The 23329-nt window shown below is 51.6% G+C and overlaps 9 protein-coding genes across 9 annotated transcripts; 5 read left to right on the forward strand and 4 right to left on the reverse strand.

The window, feature by feature from the left end:
- Positions 1-1848: 1848 nt before the first annotated feature.
- On the forward strand, positions 1849-4813 carry QC763_600160 (uncharacterized protein). The gene is made up of 3 exons (XM_062913872.1): positions 1849-2278; positions 2397-2587; positions 2638-4813. The coding sequence occupies exons 1-3, from the start codon at positions 2192-2194 to the stop codon at positions 3614-3616; spliced, it is 1257 nt and encodes a 418-aa protein (XP_062763109.1). The 5' UTR covers positions 1849-2191; the 3' UTR covers positions 3617-4813.
- A 1413-nt stretch (positions 4814-6226) lies between these two features.
- QC763_0095530 (uncharacterized protein) lies at positions 6227-7698 on the reverse strand (the record flags this gene model as incomplete). Its single annotated transcript, XM_062906304.1, has 4 exons — positions 6227-6678; positions 6741-6842; positions 6908-7340; positions 7509-7698. 4 exons carry the CDS (start codon positions 7696-7698, stop codon positions 6369-6371), a joined length of 1035 nt encoding a protein of 344 aa, XP_062763110.1. The 3' UTR covers positions 6227-6368.
- A 797-nt stretch (positions 7699-8495) lies between these two features.
- On the reverse strand, positions 8496-9322 carry QC763_0095540 (uncharacterized protein; the record flags this gene model as incomplete). Its single annotated transcript, XM_062906305.1, has 2 exons — positions 8496-8869; positions 8923-9322. The coding sequence occupies 2 exons, from the start codon at positions 9320-9322 to the stop codon at positions 8496-8498; spliced, it is 774 nt and encodes a 257-aa protein (XP_062763111.1).
- Positions 9323-9492: 170 nt separating this feature from the next.
- On the reverse strand, positions 9493-10082 carry QC763_0095550 (uncharacterized protein; the record flags this gene model as incomplete). The annotated part of the gene is given in 2 exon segments (XM_062906306.1): positions 9493-9563; positions 9569-10082. Coding segments are annotated over 2 exon segments (585 nt in total).
- A 1250-nt stretch (positions 10083-11332) lies between these two features.
- On the forward strand, positions 11333-12586 carry QC763_600140 (uncharacterized protein; the record flags this gene model as incomplete). Its single annotated transcript, XM_062913870.1, has 1 exon — positions 11333-12586. One exon carries the CDS (start codon positions 11333-11335, stop codon positions 12584-12586), a length of 1254 nt encoding a protein of 417 aa, XP_062763113.1.
- Positions 12587-13230: 644 nt separating this feature from the next.
- On the forward strand, positions 13231-14862 carry QC763_600145 (uncharacterized protein; the record flags this gene model as incomplete). Its single annotated transcript, XM_062913871.1, has 2 exons — positions 13231-13628; positions 13703-14862. The coding sequence occupies 2 exons, from the start codon at positions 13231-13233 to the stop codon at positions 14415-14417; spliced, it is 1113 nt and encodes a 370-aa protein (XP_062763114.1). The 3' UTR covers positions 14418-14862.
- Positions 14863-16350: 1488 nt separating this feature from the next.
- Positions 16351-18057, forward strand: QC763_600130 (uncharacterized protein; the record flags this gene model as incomplete). Its single annotated transcript, XM_062913869.1, has 1 exon — positions 16351-18057. One exon carries the CDS (start codon positions 16351-16353, stop codon positions 18055-18057), a length of 1707 nt encoding a protein of 568 aa, XP_062763115.1.
- Positions 18058-18691: 634 nt separating this feature from the next.
- Positions 18692-23040, reverse strand: QC763_0095590 (uncharacterized protein). The gene is made up of 5 exons (XM_062906307.1): positions 22932-23040; positions 22421-22872; positions 22234-22363; positions 18895-22167; positions 18692-18816 (listed from the first exon to the last, which is right to left on the reverse strand). Exons 2-4 carry the CDS (start codon positions 22654-22656, stop codon positions 19930-19932), a joined length of 2604 nt encoding a protein of 867 aa, XP_062763116.1. The 5' UTR covers positions 22657-22872; positions 22932-23040; the 3' UTR covers positions 18692-18816; positions 18895-19929.
- QC763_600120 (uncharacterized protein) lies at positions 18846-19962 on the forward strand (the record flags this gene model as incomplete). Its single annotated transcript, XM_062913868.1, has 2 exons — positions 18846-19450; positions 19547-19962. 2 exons carry the CDS (start codon positions 18846-18848, stop codon positions 19824-19826), a joined length of 885 nt encoding a protein of 294 aa, XP_062763117.1. The 3' UTR covers positions 19827-19962.
- Positions 23041-23329: the final 289 nt, after the last annotated feature.

Consider the following 23329-nt stretch of genomic DNA (forward strand, 5'->3'; position numbering starts at 1 on the left):
CTCGTGATCATAGGCCTCTTAGTAGTCTTAGTATCACTCTTCCTCACCAGCTTGGCAACCTAATAGTCATCAGTTCCAAATGACTAAGGGTCGGCAAGCAAGGGCCATAAATCGGCTTTGACGTAGGACATCATCTCCACTCCCAAGGAAACATGCGCATCATGCTGCCTCTGAATCATGTGGAGCTTTCGAAACCCAGTAATCATTAGCCCACATCGAGGAAATGGTATTCCTTTTGTGGTACCTGAAATTACCAGAAGGTACTATGTCTTGAATTGCCAACTCGTGGGAAACAACCGCTCTGATTGCCACAAACTTACTGACCTCCGTCCCACCAACCACTGTTAAATAGCAGACCGCTGCTAACACCAGCATGACGATGACGAGTCATCTCCCAAATTGTTCATTGATTGTGGCCGTTATAGGGCTTTCTTGATTTGCCAAAATACCTACGTTACAGTACCGAGATGGGAAGCAAGGTCTCCAGGTCGGGTGTCAGTCGTAGCACAAATGGCTGTTAGCAGAGGGCTTCATGCTTGAAGTTGTGCTGGTAGCGGCAGCTCTATCTGATGACAAATGCACTGATAAGTAGGTATTTGAAAAGTGAGAAACGGATTCCATCTTGTAGACCTTGGGTGCCATTGGCGCTCTATCAACACTACCTCAACATCTTACACATCTGGACGTCCCATCTACTTCCAAAATGTTTCGTACCAATTTCTTTACACGCGGAGACCTGCGTTATGCCGTCTCCATGCCGTCAAAATGCTTCCGTAGCCTGATAATTATTGGGGTTGCCTGACGGCATCAAATCATGGAAGCTGCCGTGCGTCAGTTGCTGGGACTGTGAACCTGCCTCATTTGTTAGCACATGAGCATAGGTAGTAGAGGGTGTAAAAGATGACCGGCAGGCACTATGCTCCCTGGCAACTGAGAGATTACATACTCATATTCCTCCTGCAACCCCTCTCCCAGGCGTGAAGTTCTACGAGTGAACCCAATCCTTGTTCTGGAGATGGTCTGATGTCCTGGAGGATTGTGTAATGGCAGCGGTGAGCTTTTCTGGACTCATGCTGCTTGGAGATGTTTGTAGGAAAGGTAGGCCGTTGCCATTGTCAGCAAGGAGGCAATGATTCCAAAAACAATGACTTGAATACTCTGGGACTGTGGTGATGTCCACACTGGTGTGCTGGCGGGGTCGTGATCTTCTGTAATGAAATAGCCATGTTGTAGAACACAATGGTCAATTATTAGAGCAACACACCTGGTGAAGCAGGGATAGGTGGTTAGAAAACAGAGGGAGATCAAGAGTGTTTAAACCTAGGTTATTGAACATATCCATTGCGAAGTGAAGTGTGATGATGTGGACAGATCTGAGGGGACCAATCGCAACCTGGGAAGATCAGAGCCCGGTAATGCCCTGAGCGACATAAGGAGTTCTGTCAAGCTAAGGTATCTGTACTCTTGCGTTGCTACAACGTGCCGGCATTTTACTGTCATGATCGTTGCTCATTCCCACAGCCTCACCGAACAGCAATCGCGAGGGCAGTGCACATCAGCACAGTCGACAGCATGGTGATGACATAGGTACATCCATGGGTAACGTGTCCCCGATGGTGGACTGAGACAAGTATCCAGCGGGGGCGTTCAGTCGTTGCATAATGGCTGGCCCTTACTGAGAAGGTACGAGTAAGATGCGACGAGCGCAAGCAGGTGCGATATGTGAGGCATGTGCGACAGCAGGTGACACAAGTGCGTCAAGTGCGACAGGTGCGACAGGTGCGATACCTGATGTCGGTTGAGGCTGCCCTGCGCCACCACAGCATGGTTTGGAGTTGCACCAGCACATGCACATCATCACCAAATAAAACGAGTGAAAGATGGCTGACCGGATAAACGCATGTTAGCGGCACCCATGAAGGCACCTCAGCGCCCAAGACCTTTCCCAATACATTGCCTACCTTCATCAACCCCCCGGGAGCCAATTCCAGCCGAACTTGCACCACGCCAGCTGTGCGGCATCCCGTTTTTCCTGGATTGCGACACCATATATCTCTCATTCGGGACTGTGGTTCTCTATACTGCCTCCCTCAAGCTTGACGCCGCTGATATCTGGGTGCGAGGCACTAATTGCCCCCTTCTCACTGGCAACAGGAGCATTATGAAAGAGTGGCAAGTCCAGCCATAAACGATGAATCCTACTGGGCCATTGGGGCGGGGCTCCCGTGGGAAGCTCGACCTTACGAAATGCGATCACTGCCGTAAAGATAGGAAGAAGGTGAGTAGATATTTCACCTCTTTATAACGTGCACTTTAGGACTTTGGAAAATGGAAGTAGCTACTATAAACCAACCTCTGTTTCTGCTTCTTTTCTCTTTGACTAACCCGCAGAACAGTGCACACCACAACTACGCCAATGGCCTCAGAGATGTGATCGTTGCGAAGACAAAGGCTTCAAGTGCTCGCCCAGCACACAGGCTCGCAAGCGAAGAAGAGAAAACCCAAGAGGCCTCCTGCTCTCGGCAAGCTTCCTTCCTCAGGACCGCCCATCGACTCATCCTTGTGACGATTGGACCCATGCAGATTTGTATGCAACCCTTACATGTCCCAGAGTAAGCGTTTGCTGACAGACTTCAGGTCGGACGCGATTAGCTTCTTGAAGATTTTGTATCGTGTGAGAACGAAAATATCCCTTTGGGAAAAGGATCTAGGTACTATATATGTGCGGGAGGACATTGAAACCCTTTGCAACATCGAGTGTGAATTCGTTACTGTCATAGAGACTCTCCATGAGAATCTCCTCGAACAAATCGCTTCTAAAATTGCTGGTCTTTCGACCGGACAAAACGATTCGGAGAACGCGGCGTTAGAAGCCTCCAGATTACACCTTGCGGCCTGCAGCATCCTGCAGGCCAAAAACACCGAATGGAATGAGAAAGACTACGAATCACTCTCTGTTACCGAATCCACCCTCATCAACTCGATGATCAAGAGTAATCTTCTCAATGACGAGATAGGTGCTGTTTTGATCTTGGAGGATGAGCTTTTGGCCAAGAGGGCACATAGCCGCAAAGACAGCTTACATGCCGTCGAAACCCTAGTCAGTCGATTTGAGATGTTCCGTCCTGTCATGGAGAAACTCTGGAACTGGTGCACGGTGCCATCCAAGGCAACTAATCTACTGTACGGAGGGATGTCTGTAATTGAAAGGTTTCGAAATGCTTCCGTCATTGACGTCAATGCTAGTTGGATTCGAACATTGGTCATGGAAAAGGCTACCTGGAGCCTGCAGGACTGTCTTGGCTCCCCCATTCTGCATGGTATTCTTCGAGGACTTGGCCGAGGGCTGTGGACCCCATCACGAGAAGAGGAAAAGTACCTATACAGCAACATTGGCCCTTACTGCGACCAACACAATCCGGCAGACATTCTCGGTCGCTCTGCCATACACATTGCCGTTCAATACAACGTACCTGGAGCTGTCACAGCTCTACTTGAGTCAGGTATCAATCCCGATCAGGAGGCCGACAACGGGAAGCTCGCACTGCACTTGGCAGCCGCCTCAGGAGGCTTGCAAAGTTCTCCTGAACCACACCGAGAAAGCCCGGTGCCCTGATCACCTCAAAAAGACTGCTTTAGACTATGCTTTACGCAATGGCAATCGGGATATTGTCAGGCTTTTATTGGAGAGTGGCATTGGGGAATACGACGTCGCGAGCATTTCGTGGATGGCACTAATTGATGCAATGGAGCAATATAAAACCTTTGGTGTGTGCACAGAGGTTTTGAATTGGTACGAAATGGCATTTTCCTCTGCCTCCCTTGACACTATCCAGGATAGCGATGGAGCCACGGCGTTACATATCGCAGTTCTTGTGGGCAATCTCGAGGTTGTTCAGGAGCTTGCAAAACGGAGTGCCAAGTGGCGCCGGGGCTCGATTAACCTACAAGATAAAGACGGCCGAACAGCGCTATGCTTAGCGGTGTGTAAAAAAACAGAAAAGGACTGGTTAGCTATCATCCGGACTCTTTTAGGGATTGATGGGATTGACATCGACGTTCGGGATCACAAGGGAAAGGCGCCAATGGATTATGCAAAAGAACGCGAACTATCTCTGGTGGTGCGCATGTTGGAAAATAAGCAGAATGCATCAACTCGAGGAGAGGTCACCAATCCCAGTAAACACTGCCTGCAGACAACTCATTCTGTGCCAGAGGGTGTCGCTTTACCTATACCTTCGCAGCAGCCACTTCACCTCCTGCCTCCTCCTGCTTCAGAACCAGGGTATTGGTCGCAAGGTTATTTTCCTCATTTCTCCCAAGACAACAACAACAACAACCAACCATTCTGAGCCTTCACCTTCATCCCGCCTCGGTCATATACCATAATCAGGCCAGTTTCGTTGGTCTACATGTGCCCCGAGGATGGTCAACGGCGTTGTCGGGTCTGTCTTGAAGTCAGGGATGCGAGTTTATTGGTGTGGTTTCCTTTGCTTTTGTTGTTGCAGATCCATTCATCTGTGTTCAATTTCTTTCACGATATGAAAGGCCATGCTGAGGTTGGGATGAACATAATGCCGCCTTCAAGAAGCTCATAGGAGACTATGTAGGTACCTAGCTAAGCCTCTCTACTAATAGATCTCAGCGAGGGAAGTCGGTTTGCTTTATCAGAAGTCTCAGGTAGTCTGCTTACCAACCTTGGATAATACCGTTACGAAGTTCGTATAAATCGTATAAAACCTTGGATGCCTCAGGTAACAGGCTTCTTTGTAAGGTCGGGTATTTGAAGCTATTGAGAACCTTATGCCTGCAATCATCAGGAGGGCGCATCTCTTCGGCCTGCCCTTTTGCTGGAGGTGCAGGAATAGGTAACATCATGTAGGTAAGTCATGGCGCTATGCCCACTCAGACGCTTATGTCTTCGTGAGGTGTGGTTTGAGAAGATGGGAAATCTGCCAAGTGGCGTATCATGTTCTGGTTATTGTGATATTTCTATTTTCTCTCTTTCCATGGCACCCGCCATCTTGTTTCACCTCTTCAGAGCCACCCTGTACCATTTGAATGACTATACCTAGTATGACTTCAGCTACCGTGCAGTCAACCTTGCCTACGGTGATATTCTCAACACCGACATCAGAAGTATCCCAGAGCTTGACCCCTACAGGACACCACCAGAAGCCTCATACATGCCTACGGAAATTTGGGGAGAGCCCGCTCTCATCGCCCTTCGGGATAAACTGGTCTTGCGACATTGTCGGAGGCCCACTTAAGGCAGCTGCACTTGCTCTTCGCCCGCGATGGACAACTCAGCCAACCTCCCTGGTGCCAACCACTTCAGGGCCGCTGGGTGTCACTCTTGCGCCGAGGAAGGTCGATTGGGCCTGCCGGGGACTGAATGGATCTCATCGCAATCTCAGCATCAAGCCGGACTGGGTGGTATTCGATCGCGAACTACACAAGGAATACGCGTTGGATGGAATAAAGGTCGAAAAGCCTGTCGTTGATGAGCGGCTTTGGCCATTCGAGCAAGTCGCGACCTACTGCAGGTACGGCGAGACTCGATACGCCTTTATCGTGACGCAGAAAGAGTTGGTGGCTCTTTGCGTCAGTGCTCTTCCAATGCAGACTGAGGTGGATGCGTATGAGAATGGTACTGAGTGGCATCACGCTGCTGTTGAGTATGCCTCGATTCCGTGGGATGCCGCTGCTGCTGATGGCCTCACTGTTCATCTTGCGATTTGGGTGCTGGGTTGCATGGGCCTGAACGATCAGAATCGTGACCTCGTTAGTCCTGAAGCAGTGGCGAGACTTACAGATTGGGTTCAGCACCGGGATTCAGAGATTGGGACGGTCTATTACGAGAATTTGATTTTGAAGCGAAGGAAAAAACCAGGTAGATTGGTATCCAAGCAACTCTGAGTTCCTTAATATCCAGGGTTCCACCTGATAGAGTCGTCTAGCTCGTGGGACACGGGCCTGACTGAAACTGTGTCACACAGCTTCAATTGACACAGCTTCAGTTAGACAGCAACTAGAAAATATGAATCTTGGCTTTGGATAATGGTACTAGATTATTTGAAGACAAGAGCAAAGTTGGTTCGAGACTCGGGTCCCACGGCGGGATGCCCGTACAGAAGACACAGATCCCAGCAGTTCCAGTCCACAAACCCAGAAAACCAGAGTTCAATCCGAGCACTTTGGTTACTTCATCCAGATATTATAAAGACTTGGGCGTGATTCTTGGGTACATTCATCCCCCATGGAACAACTTGGCCTCTTTAACACACACCCATTCCTAAGGTACCTTACCTATTCTTCCCCAGATCTCCCCCCTTTCTCTTTACCTAGCCAAGTCTCACACGTCCTCCCTAATCACCCACAACCTCACGCGTCACAGTCACAGTCTTCAGTATCCCACCATTCCCGCCATGCTCCTGGATCAAGTCTTGACTGCTCTCTGTCCCCACAACTTTGGCTCTCACAGGCACTGCCGCCACGCCATGCGCGGCTGGCCAAGTCTTCCATTGACCCAGTCTGATGTCAGGCTCTGTTCTCTGCTTGCACCAAAAGCCAGATCTCAATGTCGCGTAGAGTCGTGTTTCTGTAAAGATGCGAGTCCAAAACGTGTACAAAGCCGGTGCAGAGGCGACAATCACAGTGCCGAATATTTCCACATATCTATCCATCACGTCAGCTGGGTAGGTAGACATCACCAATTGAAAAGAAGGCCTTCAACATACGCAGTAACAGCCACCTCAGCCCCATCCCAAGAAGGGTCCTCAGTCCCATTCACCACAATCGATATCCGATACGCCAGACTGACTGTGCTTGTGGCAATAATCCTGCCATCAAATATCTCATCAGCACATAGGTAAAGTTCCCAATTTCCCCCAAGGACGACACTCACAGAATCGCAAACCCAAACAACACCACCAACCCCCTCTTCTTATCCCTCCCAAGCCTCAACCCCCTGATAACCGGAAACGGCATCCCAAACAACATCACATCCGCCACCACAGTGAACACCCCTCCCGCTAGTATCAACGGCCCTGTCTCATCACACACAGGCAGCTTCGAGCTCTTGGGTACGCAACCAGCGACGTACCAGAGCCCAATCATACCGTATATAACCACCGACAGGCTCAAAAGAGAGTAACACATCCACCTCACCCAGCGCACAGTCCCAAAAAGCCGAAGATAAAACGTCAGGATGAGTGCCTTGGTGTTGAAAAAGGAGATGATACCCAAAACAGTGTGCGCAGCCCAGACTTGGTAGACTTGAGGGTTGATGCTGGTAAGTGGGATGTCCCAGGCGTGACGGGCTACGCCTAGCTGGGCGACTTTGAGAGTTAGCTTTGAAGGCCCGGATGGTGAAAGAGTGAAGGTGGGGAGCGCTTACGGCGGTACATCATTGCCCATTGGGCAATCCCAAAGGATAGGGTGAGGAGACAGACGTCTTTTGATAGTGTCAGCTCTTGATCTGCCAGGTAGGTCATAGGGATGCCTACAATCGTCAACATGCAGTTTTGAAACTGCCCGCCCGGTTGCAATCCGGACCATCGCGATGGCGACAGTGATGGGCATCAACGCCGCGCCTGTTCCCAGTATAACCGGTTCCAAGTTCTCGACTTGACCCGATGGTGAAGGCGGTCGGTTTCCGTTGAGGTTGCCGGTGGTGGCATGCTGCAGGGTAGTCATGTTCCAAGACTGGTGGTTTATTCCATTCTCGAAAGGTAGTTCAGACAGTGCATCAGAGTTGGAGATAGGCAGAGACTGTATTTTGGTTTCGTATTCTAAGAACAAACAAAGAGCTCGTAAATAATGGCCATCGGGTTTGCTGTAGACTAATTCCCAGAGTCGTATCAATCAGACACTGGCTGATGGCTATGGCGGAAGAGGATCGAGCCGCTTACATGCTTGGCCTCCCTATCTTGGGCCTATCAGTGAGAACAAATCTTGTCAGTGCCTCACCTGAACATAGATTGAAGGGACCATAGATTGCGGCGCGCCCGAGACATACGGTGTCTTCCCCGAAATGTCCGACTGGTTTGCTGAGCAAAGGAAGCCTGTGTGACCTTCCTAAACCATCAGTTCTTGTAACGTGGTGCGAGGGGGAATGCGAATGATGAGAGATGCTCCATAGAAGCCGAGCGTTTTGGGAAGATTTGAATTACATAAATCCACTTCGTGTCTGTCGCAGGCAAGGCAGAATCCACTGATATCCCAATCGTGTCGTTTTCTCGTCACACTGACCTCTCCGCCCCCCACCCGCGGCTTGCTATTTAACGGTCTGCTTTCCAGCTGCTGCATGGCCGGTCAGTCCAGGTGTCTACGTTCAACCGTAGGCACCTTGGCGGCGGAAAAGCATACAGCTACGGCAAGAGTTCAAGTCCACTCTGCGCAACAACGTTGCGTCCCGAGCAAAAGTCTCCGCCTTCAGCCACTCCTAGAAGGAGCTCTGGCGAGGAAACTCTATTGAGCCCCCCCGCGCCGGCTCATGGTATCGGCACCACCCCAACCTCAGTCCAAATCAAACCCTCAAAAGCTACTTCAACAACAATGCCATTACGCTGAAAATAACACCGCACTTCGCCACGCTCCAGCGGGACCTCCTTCCCTTCCCAGTCCATGTTTGTGACTGCCATGGTGGAACATGCAATGTCCGAATCTTCATCAACCTCCTGGAAAACCGCAGGGAATTCCTCCCTCCAAGAGGATGAGTTCTCGCTGAACCAAACGGCAAATTTGCCAGTGTAACTCTTGATGACAAGGTAGATGTCCACGAGGCTGTCGTTGTCGTTGGAGCCTCGGGGGATGGCAAAGGCGGCCATCGGAGTCTGGGGCGGGAATGTGTAGAGCTCGGGGAATGCTAAAAGTTTGGTTAGTCGACACATTGATGGGCCGTCTTGAGCGATGACCTACTTTCAGGAACCCGTTCGAGCTGCACGGCGTCGGGCGTGCCTGGCTCAAAGGCAGGGTAATGGATGGCCAAGCCCTGATTGGGCTTCTGGTAGACTACACCATAGGCTTTGGATTCCTTGATCTCGGTGAAGTTGGAACTGGTGGGTACTATGCATAGCGACGAGCCCTCGTAGGCGGTGATGTTGAGATTCTGGACATACCAGTCCTCGGTGGGGACAAGACCATCCCCCAGCATGTGATCAACTTGAATGATATCACCCGTCTCATGTTGAGCCACGACATAGGGCCAGTATGCCGCAAGTTTAGCCGCGTTACCCATGGCTAGGTCCGCGAAACCACGACTGTACCCTCCCGAAACGTTGTCGATCAGAATGTTTGGTTGTCTGGCTTGATTGAACATGGTGCCGAAGACCTTTCTGTCCGCCTCGTAAAACAATGCAGTTTGCGGCTAACGGACATCTGGTGAGCTCGGGAATTATTGTAGTGACAAAAGAGATTGACATACATTGTAATCTGTGCCATGAAGGGCAATAGTGGCTGCCTAGTGAGGTGCCGTTGGTTGCTTTTGAGTCAAGCACTGGCAGCACTTCCCATGTGGAGGTAGAATTGCCCTTGCCGGTGATACTTCGCGAGCGTCTGATCTGACCTTGAGGGTCGAGATAAAAGAGGTACCTCTCAACATAACCATTTGCTTTGCGCCAGCCCGCTGCTGAGAGCTTTGAGCCTTGGCGGATGGTTTCTGGTCCCGACGTGCCATTTAAGGCGGCGTTGCCATCATTGTTGCGGGCTTTCAGTGATAACACAACACCTAGAGTAACGCCGACAACAATGGCAACTACTGCACAAGCAGTACCGCCAATAATCCACCATTTTCGCCTTTGGTAGGATTTGCTGACAGGAGGAAGCGTGCCCTTTTCTGTTGAAGCTGGGCTACCAACCTCTATTTCCCCGTTGCCGTCGACTACCTGGGGATAATCTTCGCCGAGGATGATCTTTTGATCTTGATATTGAGCCAGTGACAGATAGAACTTTGGCTCTTCCTCGGGTCGAACTTCGGGGAGGTTATCGTGCGGCACGACCTCGAGTCCTGGCTGGTCGTCGAGGGGCTGTGGAGAAGGCAGCTGCACCGAAGGCTGCATGGAAGGTGACGAGTGGGCCATGTGCTTCTCTCACAAATGCCGGTGCTACCCCGGCTCAGGCGGCATGTGGTTTTCGGTTGTCGTCGTTGGCCCTCCGGTGTCAGTTACAAAGAGCAAAGAAAGCAAGGCGAAAGTCCGACGGGATTTTGAGGGTCACGCTGGCCGGCTTTACGTGCGAATGGGAGGAGACGCGGTGGAAACAGTTGGGCTCGCCAAGCTCCTCGAATTTCCACCCCGAACACACCGCTTGTGTACCGGAACATTTCCCTAGATTCCGCTCTAGTAAAGGGATCCTCTCGCGTGCTCTCGTTAACAGAGATGCTCCAATCACCTTGGTCTGTGCGTATCAGGCTCAAGGGTTCTGTTCTGTTCTGGTTAGACAGCTTGACAGGCCAACGCTAAACAAGGCGGGTCCACTTGGTGCTCGCTCACCCTTGTCATGATCTTCCTCACCGTGGTCAACGACCTTGATGATTGATAGGTATGGAATAGAGAAATGCTGGGTCGAGGCTGGCCATATCGAGGGCTGGTGAGACAGCGGGATCAGCTCCGTCTGATCAAATTCAGCTATTAAATTCTCTGTCTCATGTGACGGACCACGTACCTGCTTCGGGCTTTGCCTGTGTTGATAGACGTAACGGCAACCTGGAAGCCATGATGATTTATGTGTTGGGGAGTAATTTAGCATCCTGAGTTCAAAGCCCAATGAGAATCTTTCATATCGGTTTTCTTGTGCGGTGCCCGGAATTCGAGCTTCGGAGCCTTGGAAGATGAGATGGTGGTGAAAATGCACCTAATAACGTCAGTGTCAAATTGAGGTCACAATCGGACAGGAAGGGAACGGACCTGTGGTGTTCTCTGACGTATGTAGACATTCTGGAGCTCTTTCGATTGTTCGGTTTTATAAGCGCGCCCTCTCACGTCCGAGGTCATCCATACCTACTCTGATATGTGTGCCCGGTTGTTGAGTTGAGGGGATCACCCCCAACCTTTCCAGGTTGACCCCAAAAGTTGAACCCCACTACCTACAGGGCTGTGTGCCAAGCCACTCCCGCTCCCTAGCGCTAATTAAACGCGATTCCAGCGGCTCCACTCAGAAGTCAATTCCAACGGCACAGGGCTGGTCAGCACTGCAAAACCGTCTCTTACCTCATATTCCCATTCTCAACATGGCTAACGCCAACACGCACCAGTTTTCTCGTCCCGACAACACCAAACACACTCCACGGCAATTCTGTGCAGGGTGAAACACTCCCTCAAACAGCGATGAAATGAAACCACGAGCCCCTTCTCTCCCCTCCTCGCGATTACTCCGCACCCTCCTCTCCCGCTCAGCCCTCAAGAAGGTCCTCCTCGCCTTCTTCCTCTGGACACTCCTCGAGTCCCATATCATTTACTACCGCCTCATCCGCACCGAGCGAGAAGCCCGAGCCCATCACTCCCTACAAACCCGCCGAGTCTTCATTGCCAGTTTGCATTGGAACAACGAGAAAATCCTCCGCTCTAGCTGGAACGCCGCCGTTCTCGACCTGGTTAACACCCTCGGACCAAACAATGTCTTTGTCAGTGTATACGAAAGTGGAAGTTGGGATGACTCAAAGGGGGCGCTAAGGGAGCTGGATGAACAACTTGAGAAGACGGGAGTAGGGCGGAAGATTGTGCTGGATAAGGAGACGCACAAAGACCTCCTACACAGCACCCCGGGGCAGGAAGGGGGTTGGATTGCGGTGGGCAAAGAGAAGCAGTTGATGCCGAGGAGGATACCGTACCTCTCGAAACTGCGCAACAAGTCTTTGGAACCGCTGATCGAATTGGCTGAGAATGGGACGAGCTTCGACCATGTGCTGTTTCTCGGAGATGTAGTCTTCAACACGCAAGATATCATGATGCTGCTGGATACCAACAAGGGGAGCTACGCTGCGGCATGCTCCATGGACTTCAGCAAGCCGCCACAATTCTACGATACCTTTGCGCTGAGGGACTCGGCTGGGCATGAGCATGTAACACAGACTTGGCCATACTTCAGGTCAGGGAATTCCCGCTCAGCTTTGATAAACGGACTACCTGCGCCGGTGTCCAGTTGCTGGAATGGTATCGTGGCCATGCCAGCGACGGCTTTCATGGGGATCCAAGGACTGAAGTTCAGGGGCGTTCAGGACAGCCTTGCGGAATACCATGTTGAAGGGTCAGAGTGCTGCCTGATTCATGCCGACAACCCGCAGTCAAGGACGAAAGGAGTATTTCTCAACCCAAATGTCAGGGTTGGGTACAAGCCGGAAGCATACAAGGCCGTGCATCCGGTGGGCAGCAGCTGGGTGTCGCTGAGCCAGATCTGGTTTGGGCTATGGAAGAATCGGCTGGGGCGGTGGCTCACTACGCCTTGGTTCAAAGAGAGCACGATACGGAGGAGGGTGGCTCAGTGGGCAGGCGAAGGAGGAAAGGGAGTAGTGCGGGAGGAGAAGGGTGGGTTTTGCCTGATCAACGAGATGCAGGTGGTAGTGCATAATGGGTGGAAGCATTTGTAGGATGGTGCATAATATCTGGCGTTTTACTTCTCATAGACACCTTAGGGCCGGCGCTCCCGCTGCTTTTAACATAAGCTTAATACAACGTTATATGACTCAGGTACCGTAGCCTATCTGCAACCAAAACGAGATCTGATAACCCCAGAGATTCGGTGGCAAGCCTTTGCCCTATTGGACAGAGGGCCAACAGAATCAAAACAGCGGCAGTGCGTATTATCGTCAGCTTCCTACTAGGCAGAGCTCTTCAACATCCCGCTTCACGCTGAGTTTCTTGCAATTGCGGGGGTGGTGCAGATGTCGAGCTTGATCGTGGGGGCGAAGCTCCCAATGAGCATGGAGAATGCACGTCGAGGATGTGACTCCATTTTCCCATTGGCAAGTCAGATGAAAGAGGCATACGAAAACATGCCAAAAGGTAGCTGGAAGATTCGATCTGCCTGGGCACCATTGCAGACTGCCGCGGTTACCCTAGTTCATTCATGCCAACTCACTCTTGTCCAGATCGATGCGTGGTGTTGTGGGAAAGTAAAGACGGGCTAAATCCCAGCAATATTTCATGAGGGAATGCGCGGTCTTCAGCCATTTCTGATTATCTTTCTGCCTACCTGACCCGGACAATTCCAAGGTACCCCGTCTTAACAACAATGGATCCATTTTCTATCGGCATTGGCTGTATCACCCTACTCGAAGTTGCCCAAAAGACAATTAAACAGCTTTACCAGCTTAGCAAGCGTTATAATGACGCCCGATCAGATTTATTCATGACTATGACTCAACTTCGAAGCCTAGCCTATGTACTGGAGCTTATTCGGTATGACGAAGGAACCCAACACACGGATAGCCCGAACCAAAAAAATGATCTCATTATGGACCAAGTCAATCTCTGTATGGACATCATCGAGGAGCTCCAGGTTGTGATTACCTCCATCAACGACTCACGCGTCAAGTGGACCATCTCTGGCAAGGCAGCGGTGGAGAATATCCACAAGCAATTACAAACGGCGACTGAACAGCTTGAGCTTACCTTGGGGGTGCATACGTTGTGAGTTGATACCTACAGCTATATTCTGTGACCACCGTAGTGTGTTCTAAACTTTAGTACTAATGGCTGAACAGAGCCGTCGCCAAAGATATCAAGAACGATGCTACTGAACTGCTGTTGGGTCAAGAACAGATCGGTGCCCAGGTTCAACGCCTGTCCGAACATATGGGACTGAGGGATAACACCGGACCGTCCCATCGGTCTAGTCCCACCACCATTCCATCATGGTCAAGGACCTCACAAGGTGTCTGTGTCGAAGCCAGCGGACAGTGCGCTTCATCTGTTGGTGCCATGGCTGGCATTCATGAGTCTGTCAACGATGGAAACTACACCAACGACACACCATCACCAACAAACAGCAGTCAATGGAGTGGATCAACTGCATACTCGCCACTTGCTTCTATCCCTTCTCCCATCAGTGTTATCGACGTAACTGCCACTCTCGTCACCCCCAACGTCAACCCCATCTATCATCATGCAGCCGAAACTGGATCGTGGTCTCAATACCAGGACCCGGCTACAGTAGCTCCAGATACTCCCGATATCACATTTTGGCCTAGCGAGATCCAGTACTCACCAACAACCATGGCGCATAAGACCGCGAAACTCTCTAAAGACATCACCGTTGAACATGTCGAGACACCCACCGCTCCCTCAAAAGAAGAGGTTATTCGCAACCAGTTCAAGGAAGCCGCTTGGTCATTAGCTCCTAAGAAGAAACAAAAGTCGGTCCGGGAGACATTCAAGGAGATGGTCAGGCTGAAGGTTGCTGCGTCTGTCGCTGCTTGACTACAGCATACAGTGTACATTATCCTAGCAATACAGTCTTTTTGTCAAGGCACGCTGCACCATCTATCTCGGCATATAATTACCTCCACAATTTGAGCACAGATGAGAAGGTTAGTTGATCCTAAATGACTTAAACCACGGCGTCGGTCTCATACCCTCCAATAGGCAAGCGTGCGGCGTATGTTCTCATGATGCTCCACCGCGACATAGGCACTTGAGAGCCACATTTGAGGCACAGCTTTCCCGAAGCCGAGATGAGCATCAGACCAAGTTTTTCTGCTCCCTTGAGGCGAGTGTGGGTCAAATCCAATTCCAATAAGGAACACTGGCCCAAATGCAGGTTTTCTCGGAGCCGTTGATCGGAGGGCAAACAGTTACGCGTATGTAGACAAACAAGTGCAACCAATTGACTTGCTGCTATGTAGGTATCAGTGACCTCCCCACCAATTAACCTCCAAAATACCATAGTGGTATGTGGCAACCTTTTTATCTTTGGAACACAAACCATAAACTTGGTTTGAGGGGAAAATCCCCAAAAGTGAAGCCGTTTTTGACGTTGCCGTCGATGTCATGATGGAGCACCCCTGCAACGGTGACCCGCTTCGCACCGCCACAGCTTCGGCAGCAAAAATGCGCTAGCCACGCTAGCCAAGAGTGCGGGGTACTAAAAAAAGAACTTGGGGGCCCACCGGGATGAGGACAAAGCCCTGTGGTGATCTTTTTACCTTTTCATGTGCGCTTCGAAGACCCATTCAGCGACTGTCTTCCCTTATGACCGTAAAACACTGGAGAGATTTGTCCGAGATCCGAAGATGGCGACTTGGTTATGCGGATTGCCGGACGTTTGTTTTGGATGTCTCGTTCAAAGTGGGGATGGGTTGATAACGGGCACCAGTCCCCGTTCCTGGCAAGCTGTGGCGTTGATGGTTCGTTGACTTTGCTTTGAACGGTTACACAAGGCGATAGTGCCGCTCCTGTACCATGCCCGAGGAGAAGGAACGTAACGGTTGGGAATATCGGCTTACAGGCCGCTAAGACAAGCCGACGGCATTGGGAGCCGATCGATATTCCTCATCAACCGGGAACCGTCGACTTCAAGCTTTGCCCTCTTGTGTTTCACCGGCGACTCACATCCCCCAAGATGGCCGGTTTGCAGGTCCACCAGCCGGTAATTGCATGGCTGCTGCTCACTGCACAAACTACTGCAGATGCACGTCAGGTTCCAAGCCGGACCTCCAGTCTGCTCCTGTTGGTCGGCGGTTTCTGCTAACCACCTCCGCCGCAGAGCCAGGGCCGTGGGAGAACGGCCAAAATGGAATGTCCAGTTGACATTTAGACATCCAGGTTGGCAACGTGTTGAGGTTTGGGAATATCCCAGGGCCTTCAATGATGGCTTATCCGGGTACGTCCTCGTACCTGAGCCTGAGGAAGTCAAGATACACAAGATGCCCTTCTCCGCAGTGGGGTTTGTGTACCTGACACCAGGGCATGCGCCCGAACATGGGGGCGTCAGTGGAAGGACACCACCCGACATGCAGCGACCATCCTTCCAACCAAAGACCCTGAAAGGCCTTCACCCCCCCTGCCGAGCAGATCCCTGCTTGCCCTGGAGGCTTGGATTTCGCATTGCGAGCGAAGCTGCGTGGTGCTGCTCTGGTGGGTTAATTGCCTCCGCCACTGTGCCTCTTCCTGCCACCAACTTCCTCCCAGTTTGTAGCAAATCCAGATCTTATTTGGTCTCTTTCCATTCTTCCCTGCCCCGACTGTTATAACCCTACCTGCCTGCGCGCCCTCGAACCGCGCCGTTGTTTTTTTTTTTTGTCTCTTTCTGAATTCTGGAACCGGCCGAGTTTAGGAACCACCACCAAACACCACCACATCTCGAACAATAACCAAGCAGGCGCATACCGAATGCGCGTGCGATAACAGCGAGATGAGATCCGATTTCTTTGATCGATTGCCACCACCGACAGCTCTACTGTTGCTATCGAGTCTGCTTGATCTGAGCAACGCCCATATTCTTCAACCGTTACCCAGGAGGGTACCAGTTGTTCTGCCAACCACAACGGTCCTATACCACCCATTGAGTGTTGTCTCATGGCCTCTTCGACCAACACCACCACCTTCACGAGACCTCTTTGCTCTTCGTCGGCGACAGGACAATACAGTATGCGGTTACTTGGGAGGTGACCAGAATTTGGCAGCGACGTGTAGCGCCGGTTCGCATTGCGTGCTGGATACGGAGAACAATGTGGTGGGGTGCTGCCCAAACGGAGAAGCTTCTTGCACGGCAGGTGTTTTTACCGGATGTGTAGATGCGAACAGCGGGCCACAGACGGAGGTGAACCCATACGTTTTTACCTGTGGGGGAAGTGATGTGTGTTACAAGAATGTTTTTCAGGGAGGAGCTTCTCAGTACGGGTGCGGTTCTGCGAGCGACCTGGCCACGATCGTTTTGACGAGCGCAAGTGGTTTGACGACGCAGGTCACCTTTCCCACCGTGAGTCTCAGTCTGACACAAGCTGTCTCTACGCTGAGCGAGCCAACAACGCTGGGGACGGTAACCGATACCGCCTCAAGCTCAACAGGAACGGAATCGGCCAGTTCAACAGAAACAGAGTCGACAAGTTCAAGTGGTTCGCCCTCCAGCTCTACTTCCCCCTCAACATCAACCTCCTCACCATCATCAACGCAATCTTCAACACAATCATCCTCCACCTCCACGCCAACCACCACCGAAACCACCTCCCCCGCAACTGACGCTCCGGAAACTGGGCGAGCGCAAACAACGAACCGAACAGGCGTAATAGTAGGCGCCACAATCGGCGGTCTCGCCGTCCTCATCGCCCTGGTAGCCCTTCTCGCCTTTTGCATCCGCCGCCGACAAAACGCCAACGCGAGATCGGGCCCCGGGAAAGGAAGCATCCGCGGACAAAACATCAGCACCCCCCGCCCCGGTCCAGGAACAGGCTTCGCCGCCATCCCCCAAGACAGCGACGCCTTTGAGACCGGTCCCAGCCCCAACCCGATGTTCGCCGGGCAAAACCAACCCTCACCACAACAACAAATGAAGAGTATACCCCTCATGACAGCAGTGCCGCCCCGCATGCCCTTCCAAAACGACGTCTCACCCATCGGCCAAGACGATATTTCTCCCTATGCTTATTCTGGCGCCGGAGGTGTGGTCTCAGCTATCACCCCCCACTCTCACACCTCTTACCCCCCTAGCGACGAGTTGAGCATGCAATATCAGCATATGCAGCAGCAGGGACAATACCCGGCTATCTACAGCGGCGCGGCGGCTATCCCTGTTGTGCATAACGGGAGGGGAGATGAGAACAGACTCGAGTCAGATCAGGTACCGCTCACAAGGGAGATTGACGATTTTAGCCACGGGTTTAGTGCGGCGCTGGATAGGATCGGGGAGGAGGATGAGGAGGATCATTTGAGGAGGGAGGAAGGGGGGGATGATTTGGGGGAGATGAATATGAGTGGTGGTCGGCGGGGAGATGTTGGGGAGGGGCCACCAGGGGATCATAGCAGGGTGGCGAGTTCGGTGTATAGTCGGGGGAGCAATGGGGGTGGGAGGCCCTTGTGGCAGCAGAATAGACGGCCGAGTAAGACTGGGATGTGGATGTGATGACTTGTGGAATTGGAATACATGGGATGGCGTTTTGAGATTGGGATACGGGAAAAAGATGACTGGGTTGGCTTTACGGGGTGGGCTGGCTGTTGGAAAGGGATGGGTTATACTTGTTTTAATGTAATTATGAGCGAGCGAACGCGCGCGGCATGGTATGGTTAGTTACTGTTGGGGTCTTTTGGGTAGGAAATACCTCTTTTTATAAATGAACTCTACGGCATTGGGTACCGCTTTTTGCAGTTTGTTCCGTTCCCTTTTTTTTTAATGATGGGAACTCGCTCATGCTCCGGGATTGGCTCGGGGAAGCTCAAAGGATACCACGATAAAACCTCAATTCCACCCATCATCAATAAGCCATTCCAAAGCCGCCCCCTTCATCGGAATCTTTGCATTCAACAATCGCGACATGGTCAAAGACGCAAGCTTCCTCGGATTGCTATTCCATCCCAACACTTTCCTCTGCGCTACCGTCGGGTTATTTATCACCCATGCCAAGACTTGAACATCTAACTCCGATCAGGGAGATAGGCGATAACCCCCCTTGAGTTACCCTCGGAATCGAGATTTTCTGCCATGATAGGTTTCGTCGCATCTCAGGGGTCCACCATTCCGTTCTTCTGAGAACCCTGGATTTAAGAGATGGCGGCTCACCCCGCAATCCAACATTGATCGGATGGAAACTGTTGGAATTGGGTTGAGTGTGACGTCACTGTTACATCGAGGGGTTTCCGGCTTAGTGAGCAGGACATGCATCACCTCCACCAAAGGGGCCGTCAGAATTACCAATGGAGATCGGATCGTGGAGTTTGGCTTGTGAAAGAAGGGGGCTCGTACATAGCTACATAAAAGTTTGGTCTTTCTCTCACTCACTGAACATCAATATTTCACTCAGCCAACACCACCACCACCACCATCAACAATACCACATCTCACCAACGCAACAAACACAACAATACAACAACACACTCACGCCCAAAATGTCCCCCTCCATCCTCGTAGTCCTCACCTCCCACGCCGACCTGGCCGACACAGGCAAAAAAACAGGCTGGTACCTCTCCGAGTTTTCCCACCCCCACCACGTATTTGCGTCTTCCTCCCCTCCCCCCAAAATCACCGTCGCCTCCCCCCGCGGCGGCGCCGCTCCCCTGGACCAGTCCTCCATCGAAGCCGCCAAAGACGACGAGATCTCTGTTGAGTTCTTGCACAAGCAATCCGCCCTCTGGGAGGCCACCACTCCCCTTTCCCAGATCCTTCAACAAGGCATCGACAGCTACGACGCCCTCTTCTTCCCCGGCGGCCACGGCCCCATGTTTGATCTCGCCGGCGATAAGGAATCGCAGGAGATTGTAAAGAGGTTTTGGGAGGCGGGCAAGATCGTCAGCGCTGTTTGGTAAGTTTTTACCATATAATTTATCGTGCTTGTTTCCAAGTCGAGAGAGAGACCATTTTTCAGCTGTTGGCTAACAAAGACACCCAATTCAAATAGCCATGGACCTGCCGCGTTGGTGAATGTCAAGTTGAGCAATGGGGATTACCTCCTCAAGGGGAAGAAGGTGACCGCTTTTAGCAATTCCGAGGAGGACGGCGTTGGACTTTCGGAGAAGATGCCTTTCATGCTGGAGACCAGGATCAAGGAGGTTGGCGCGGAGTACGAAAAGGCTGGCCAGGACTGGGGGGAGAAGCTCGTTGTTGATGGGAAGCTCATCACGGGGCAGAACCCTGCAAGTGCAAAGGCGGTTGGGGAGGCTATTCTGAAGGTTATTTAGGTAGTTTGGTACCTGGCGATTTGGTCTTTGAGCTAGCTGCATAGAAATGATGAATCAGTGCCTACATGGGCACTGGTTCAGGATGATGAATATAACCTCCCATCTAGAAGAGATAAATGCGACGTCTCTCCCAGTACTTTTTAAGCTCTATTGGCATGATTGTTTCCGGCAACCATCCTGGCCACGGGTTTGGCAGCTTCTTTTTCTCATCCGATGATGAAGGGTCAAGATAGCAATCTCCAACCACCGCATATGCAGGACCTTCGAGGGATTCATCGCGCTCAGGTAAGCGGAACCGGAGCACAATAGGTGAGCTAGTACCCGGAAGCATCATCACCTCATCTCCCACAGTCATGCTCCCCGGGCCCAGCCCAAGAGTGCTGTCGTTCAAGGCGAACATGACCCTCCCCGTTGTTGCAAGAACGAGAGCCTCGTTGAGAGGTTTCATGTTTGCATCGTCTGGGAAATCGTGACGTTCAAGCACATGATCAAGCCACTCCAGAAGCAGCGCTTCCACAGTATCACGATGGCTCTCATCTCCAACTCCATCGACTTCAGCTGTACTCTTTAGTGTTTCGGTGAGATTTGTTTCGCCCAGCAAGGTCTTGGCCAACTTCACCCTGTGATACCCTGACATCTTTTCGTAGTAGGAGACCCATTTCGAAATCGTGCTGAAAGCGGAATCGCGATCGTCCCAGGAAAAGATTCGCTCGCCGACATGTCTTACGGTACCCAGAGGCATGGATTCCATTGACAAAAAACTCTTTCGTCTGCGTCCATCAGGATACCATCTCGATTCATCAAGCTCCCATCTAAAATGATGCTGGATAGCAGTCTCCGATTTGGGGGTTCGGAAAGTGACCGTTTCATACCTGATCACCATACGATCAAGCCAAGCCGCTGTGTCTTTTCCAAACCAGAAATCATCCCGAGATTCTGAGTCCATATTGGGGGTAACTTGGCCAACCTCAGACTTTGATTTTACCTCGCGATAAAAAGCCGCCGAACGACCAAATGCGCTGATAGAAGGGTGTTTGGCGAGGTCCTCATATGCACTGCCCCAAGAACAGTGAGCTTTCAGGTTGATGCATAGCTCCTGTATCCTCTCGACGGTGGTTACCAACGCGTTGGCGCCTCTCCTCCGGTAGAAATCCAGGCAGGTGATGTTCAGTAGTCGGTGGTACGAGTCGAATTCCTCCTCCATGCGTTTCGGTAGTTTTCGTTCTTGTGGATTCTCGTTGATCCAGTGCAACAACAGTGTCATTCCTTCGGCCACAAACTTCCAGTATCCCCCCTCTGATTGTACCACAGTCAGTTTCCACGCCGAACTACGTTCGCCCTTTTCACTGCCACCTCTTTGTGCCCGCTGGCGATCACCTTCATCGTACACTGCGCTCCAGTCTGGAACCCAGCTTGCAAGATCTCTCCTGTTCTTCCGTGCCAAGTCACCATGCCATATTTCCAGAGAGTGACCCCGACGAATAAGCTCCACGGCTGTTGCTCGGTACACATCGGCAACTGAGTCCTCATAGCTTGCCAAGGCAAGGAATCTCTGAGAATGGGATGCCAACCCCAACAAGGCAAATACCTTGTCTCGCTCATCAGTTGCCCGTCTCGCGCTGAAGTCCTGGAGGAGAGTCAGCATAGGGGCGCCGAAATTCTTCTTCCACTGGTTGTGTAAATCGCGGAAGCTGAGAACCTGGCGACAGAAGTACTGAAGCACCTTGATGCTATCGGGACGGAAGATTGTGGACATGTCGACAGAGGAGCTCGAAAGCGATGAGGCGGCAGCAATAAACATGTCCCATGGGCATGTCACTGTGCCACAACGGACTACTGCCACTCGACTGACAATCATCTCCTGCACGACCCAGATGCGCTGCCACCATGGGTTGAGGAGCATACAGCGCAGGGTTTCGACCATAGTACCAAGCAGGTCGCAGGAGGGGTCCATGGCGGTGAGTTTGCGCATCCTGTCGACAAGGTCAGAAGTCAAGACTTCGTCGCCCAGTACCCGGAGGAGACAGAACATGTGGAATGTTGAAGAGAGATGCCGAGATCGGATCCGTGGCCGTTTGCTCCCATCGTTCATTGGGAGGGAGGGCATGGCTGAGGCGGAAAGTGCGGCCCAGAACTCTTCAAGATGGACCCCATCACGTTCGTCATTGTAAAAGTGTTGTTGGGTAGGAGCTTTGGAGATTATGTGGTGCTCGGAGAGGCGCTTTGGTCGGTGGTTCTTTCCATCGCCGAGGTACACCACAACTTGTGTGCCGCCTGAGTAAATGTCCTTCATCAGCTGGACTTGTTTACCCCTCTCCTTCAGATTGGATTGATCAATGCACTGGTATCAGGCTCTCATTAGCACCCTGTTTATACTTGAACAACCGAAGAAACAGGGCACACAAACCAGCGCATCGATCCACATTTTCACAGGCTTCTCATGGTCTCTAAGGAAGAGTAGAGCGTTGGCCAGGTTGACAGTAACCGGCCATGTTCGACCCTCGAGTATGATGTTTTCGGTAACTCGAGGTGATCCCCTGTCCTCACATGTTCAGCTGACATAACTGTTAGCAGGGCAGCATCGTACCACATACCATGCATACGACAAGGTCGAATACTCAGTTATATCATCGACGTCCAGCGAGTGGCATGTCAGCTCACAGCTGATTGGATCCGTCCATTTTCCCGGCTTGATCGTCACCAGCCTTATCTCATCCGCATCACTCAATTTATGGTAGTGATACGGGTCGTTCTCGTCGGGGACCTCTGTGATCTTTAGCATCAACTCCTTGTTCGTCCATTCATCCTTCGGCGGTGCGGTTTGCTGCATGAGGAAAGCGGTTGACAGGATTGTGCGTGGTTTCCGCAGAGCAGCTCAATTGAGGGGTAGCGCGGCGGTAGGGGCCCACAAATGTCAAGACAACGAGGCATGAAATCCAACCTCGTGACACAGCTGAAGATTCTGGTATAAGAGCAGACTGCTTATGGCTGGAGATAATATTTCATAACAATATTGCAGTTTGTGAGGGTGAGGGTGAGGGTGAGGGTGAGGGTGAGGGTGAGGGTGAGGGTGAGGGTGAGGGTGAGGGTGAGGGTGAGGGTGAGGGTGAGGGTGAGGGTGAGGTAACCGAGCACAGCCACGAGCATCTCATGCAGGCAAATCTCACAGCGGCCTAATTCTGCCCGAAAAGGCAATAATAATACTGCACCTTGGATCCTGCATGAATAATGAGGCCCCCAAACTATGCTGGTGATAGTTGAGCATCTTACAACAGCGGCATTCCACCAAAAGCCAAGCTAGCCTATTGCCTAAGTCGACCAATCGTAACTTTACATGGATCTACACAGCCTTTCAATTCCGCCCAAGCGTGAGATGGGTTACATCGCAAGCGGACGGAGAGAGGCTGTGCATTTGAACAGCTGACATCCTGATGGCGGTTATAAAGAAGATTCAACTCCCCTGTAGGGTGGCACCCGGTGTTAATCGTTCACCAACAACAACA

Source organism: Podospora pseudopauciseta, chromosome 6 (assembly GCF_035222475.1).
Source record: "Podospora pseudopauciseta strain CBS 411.78 chromosome 6, whole genome shotgun sequence".
In the NCBI taxonomy this organism is placed as follows: domain Eukaryota; kingdom Fungi; phylum Ascomycota; class Sordariomycetes; order Sordariales; family Podosporaceae; genus Podospora; species Podospora pseudopauciseta.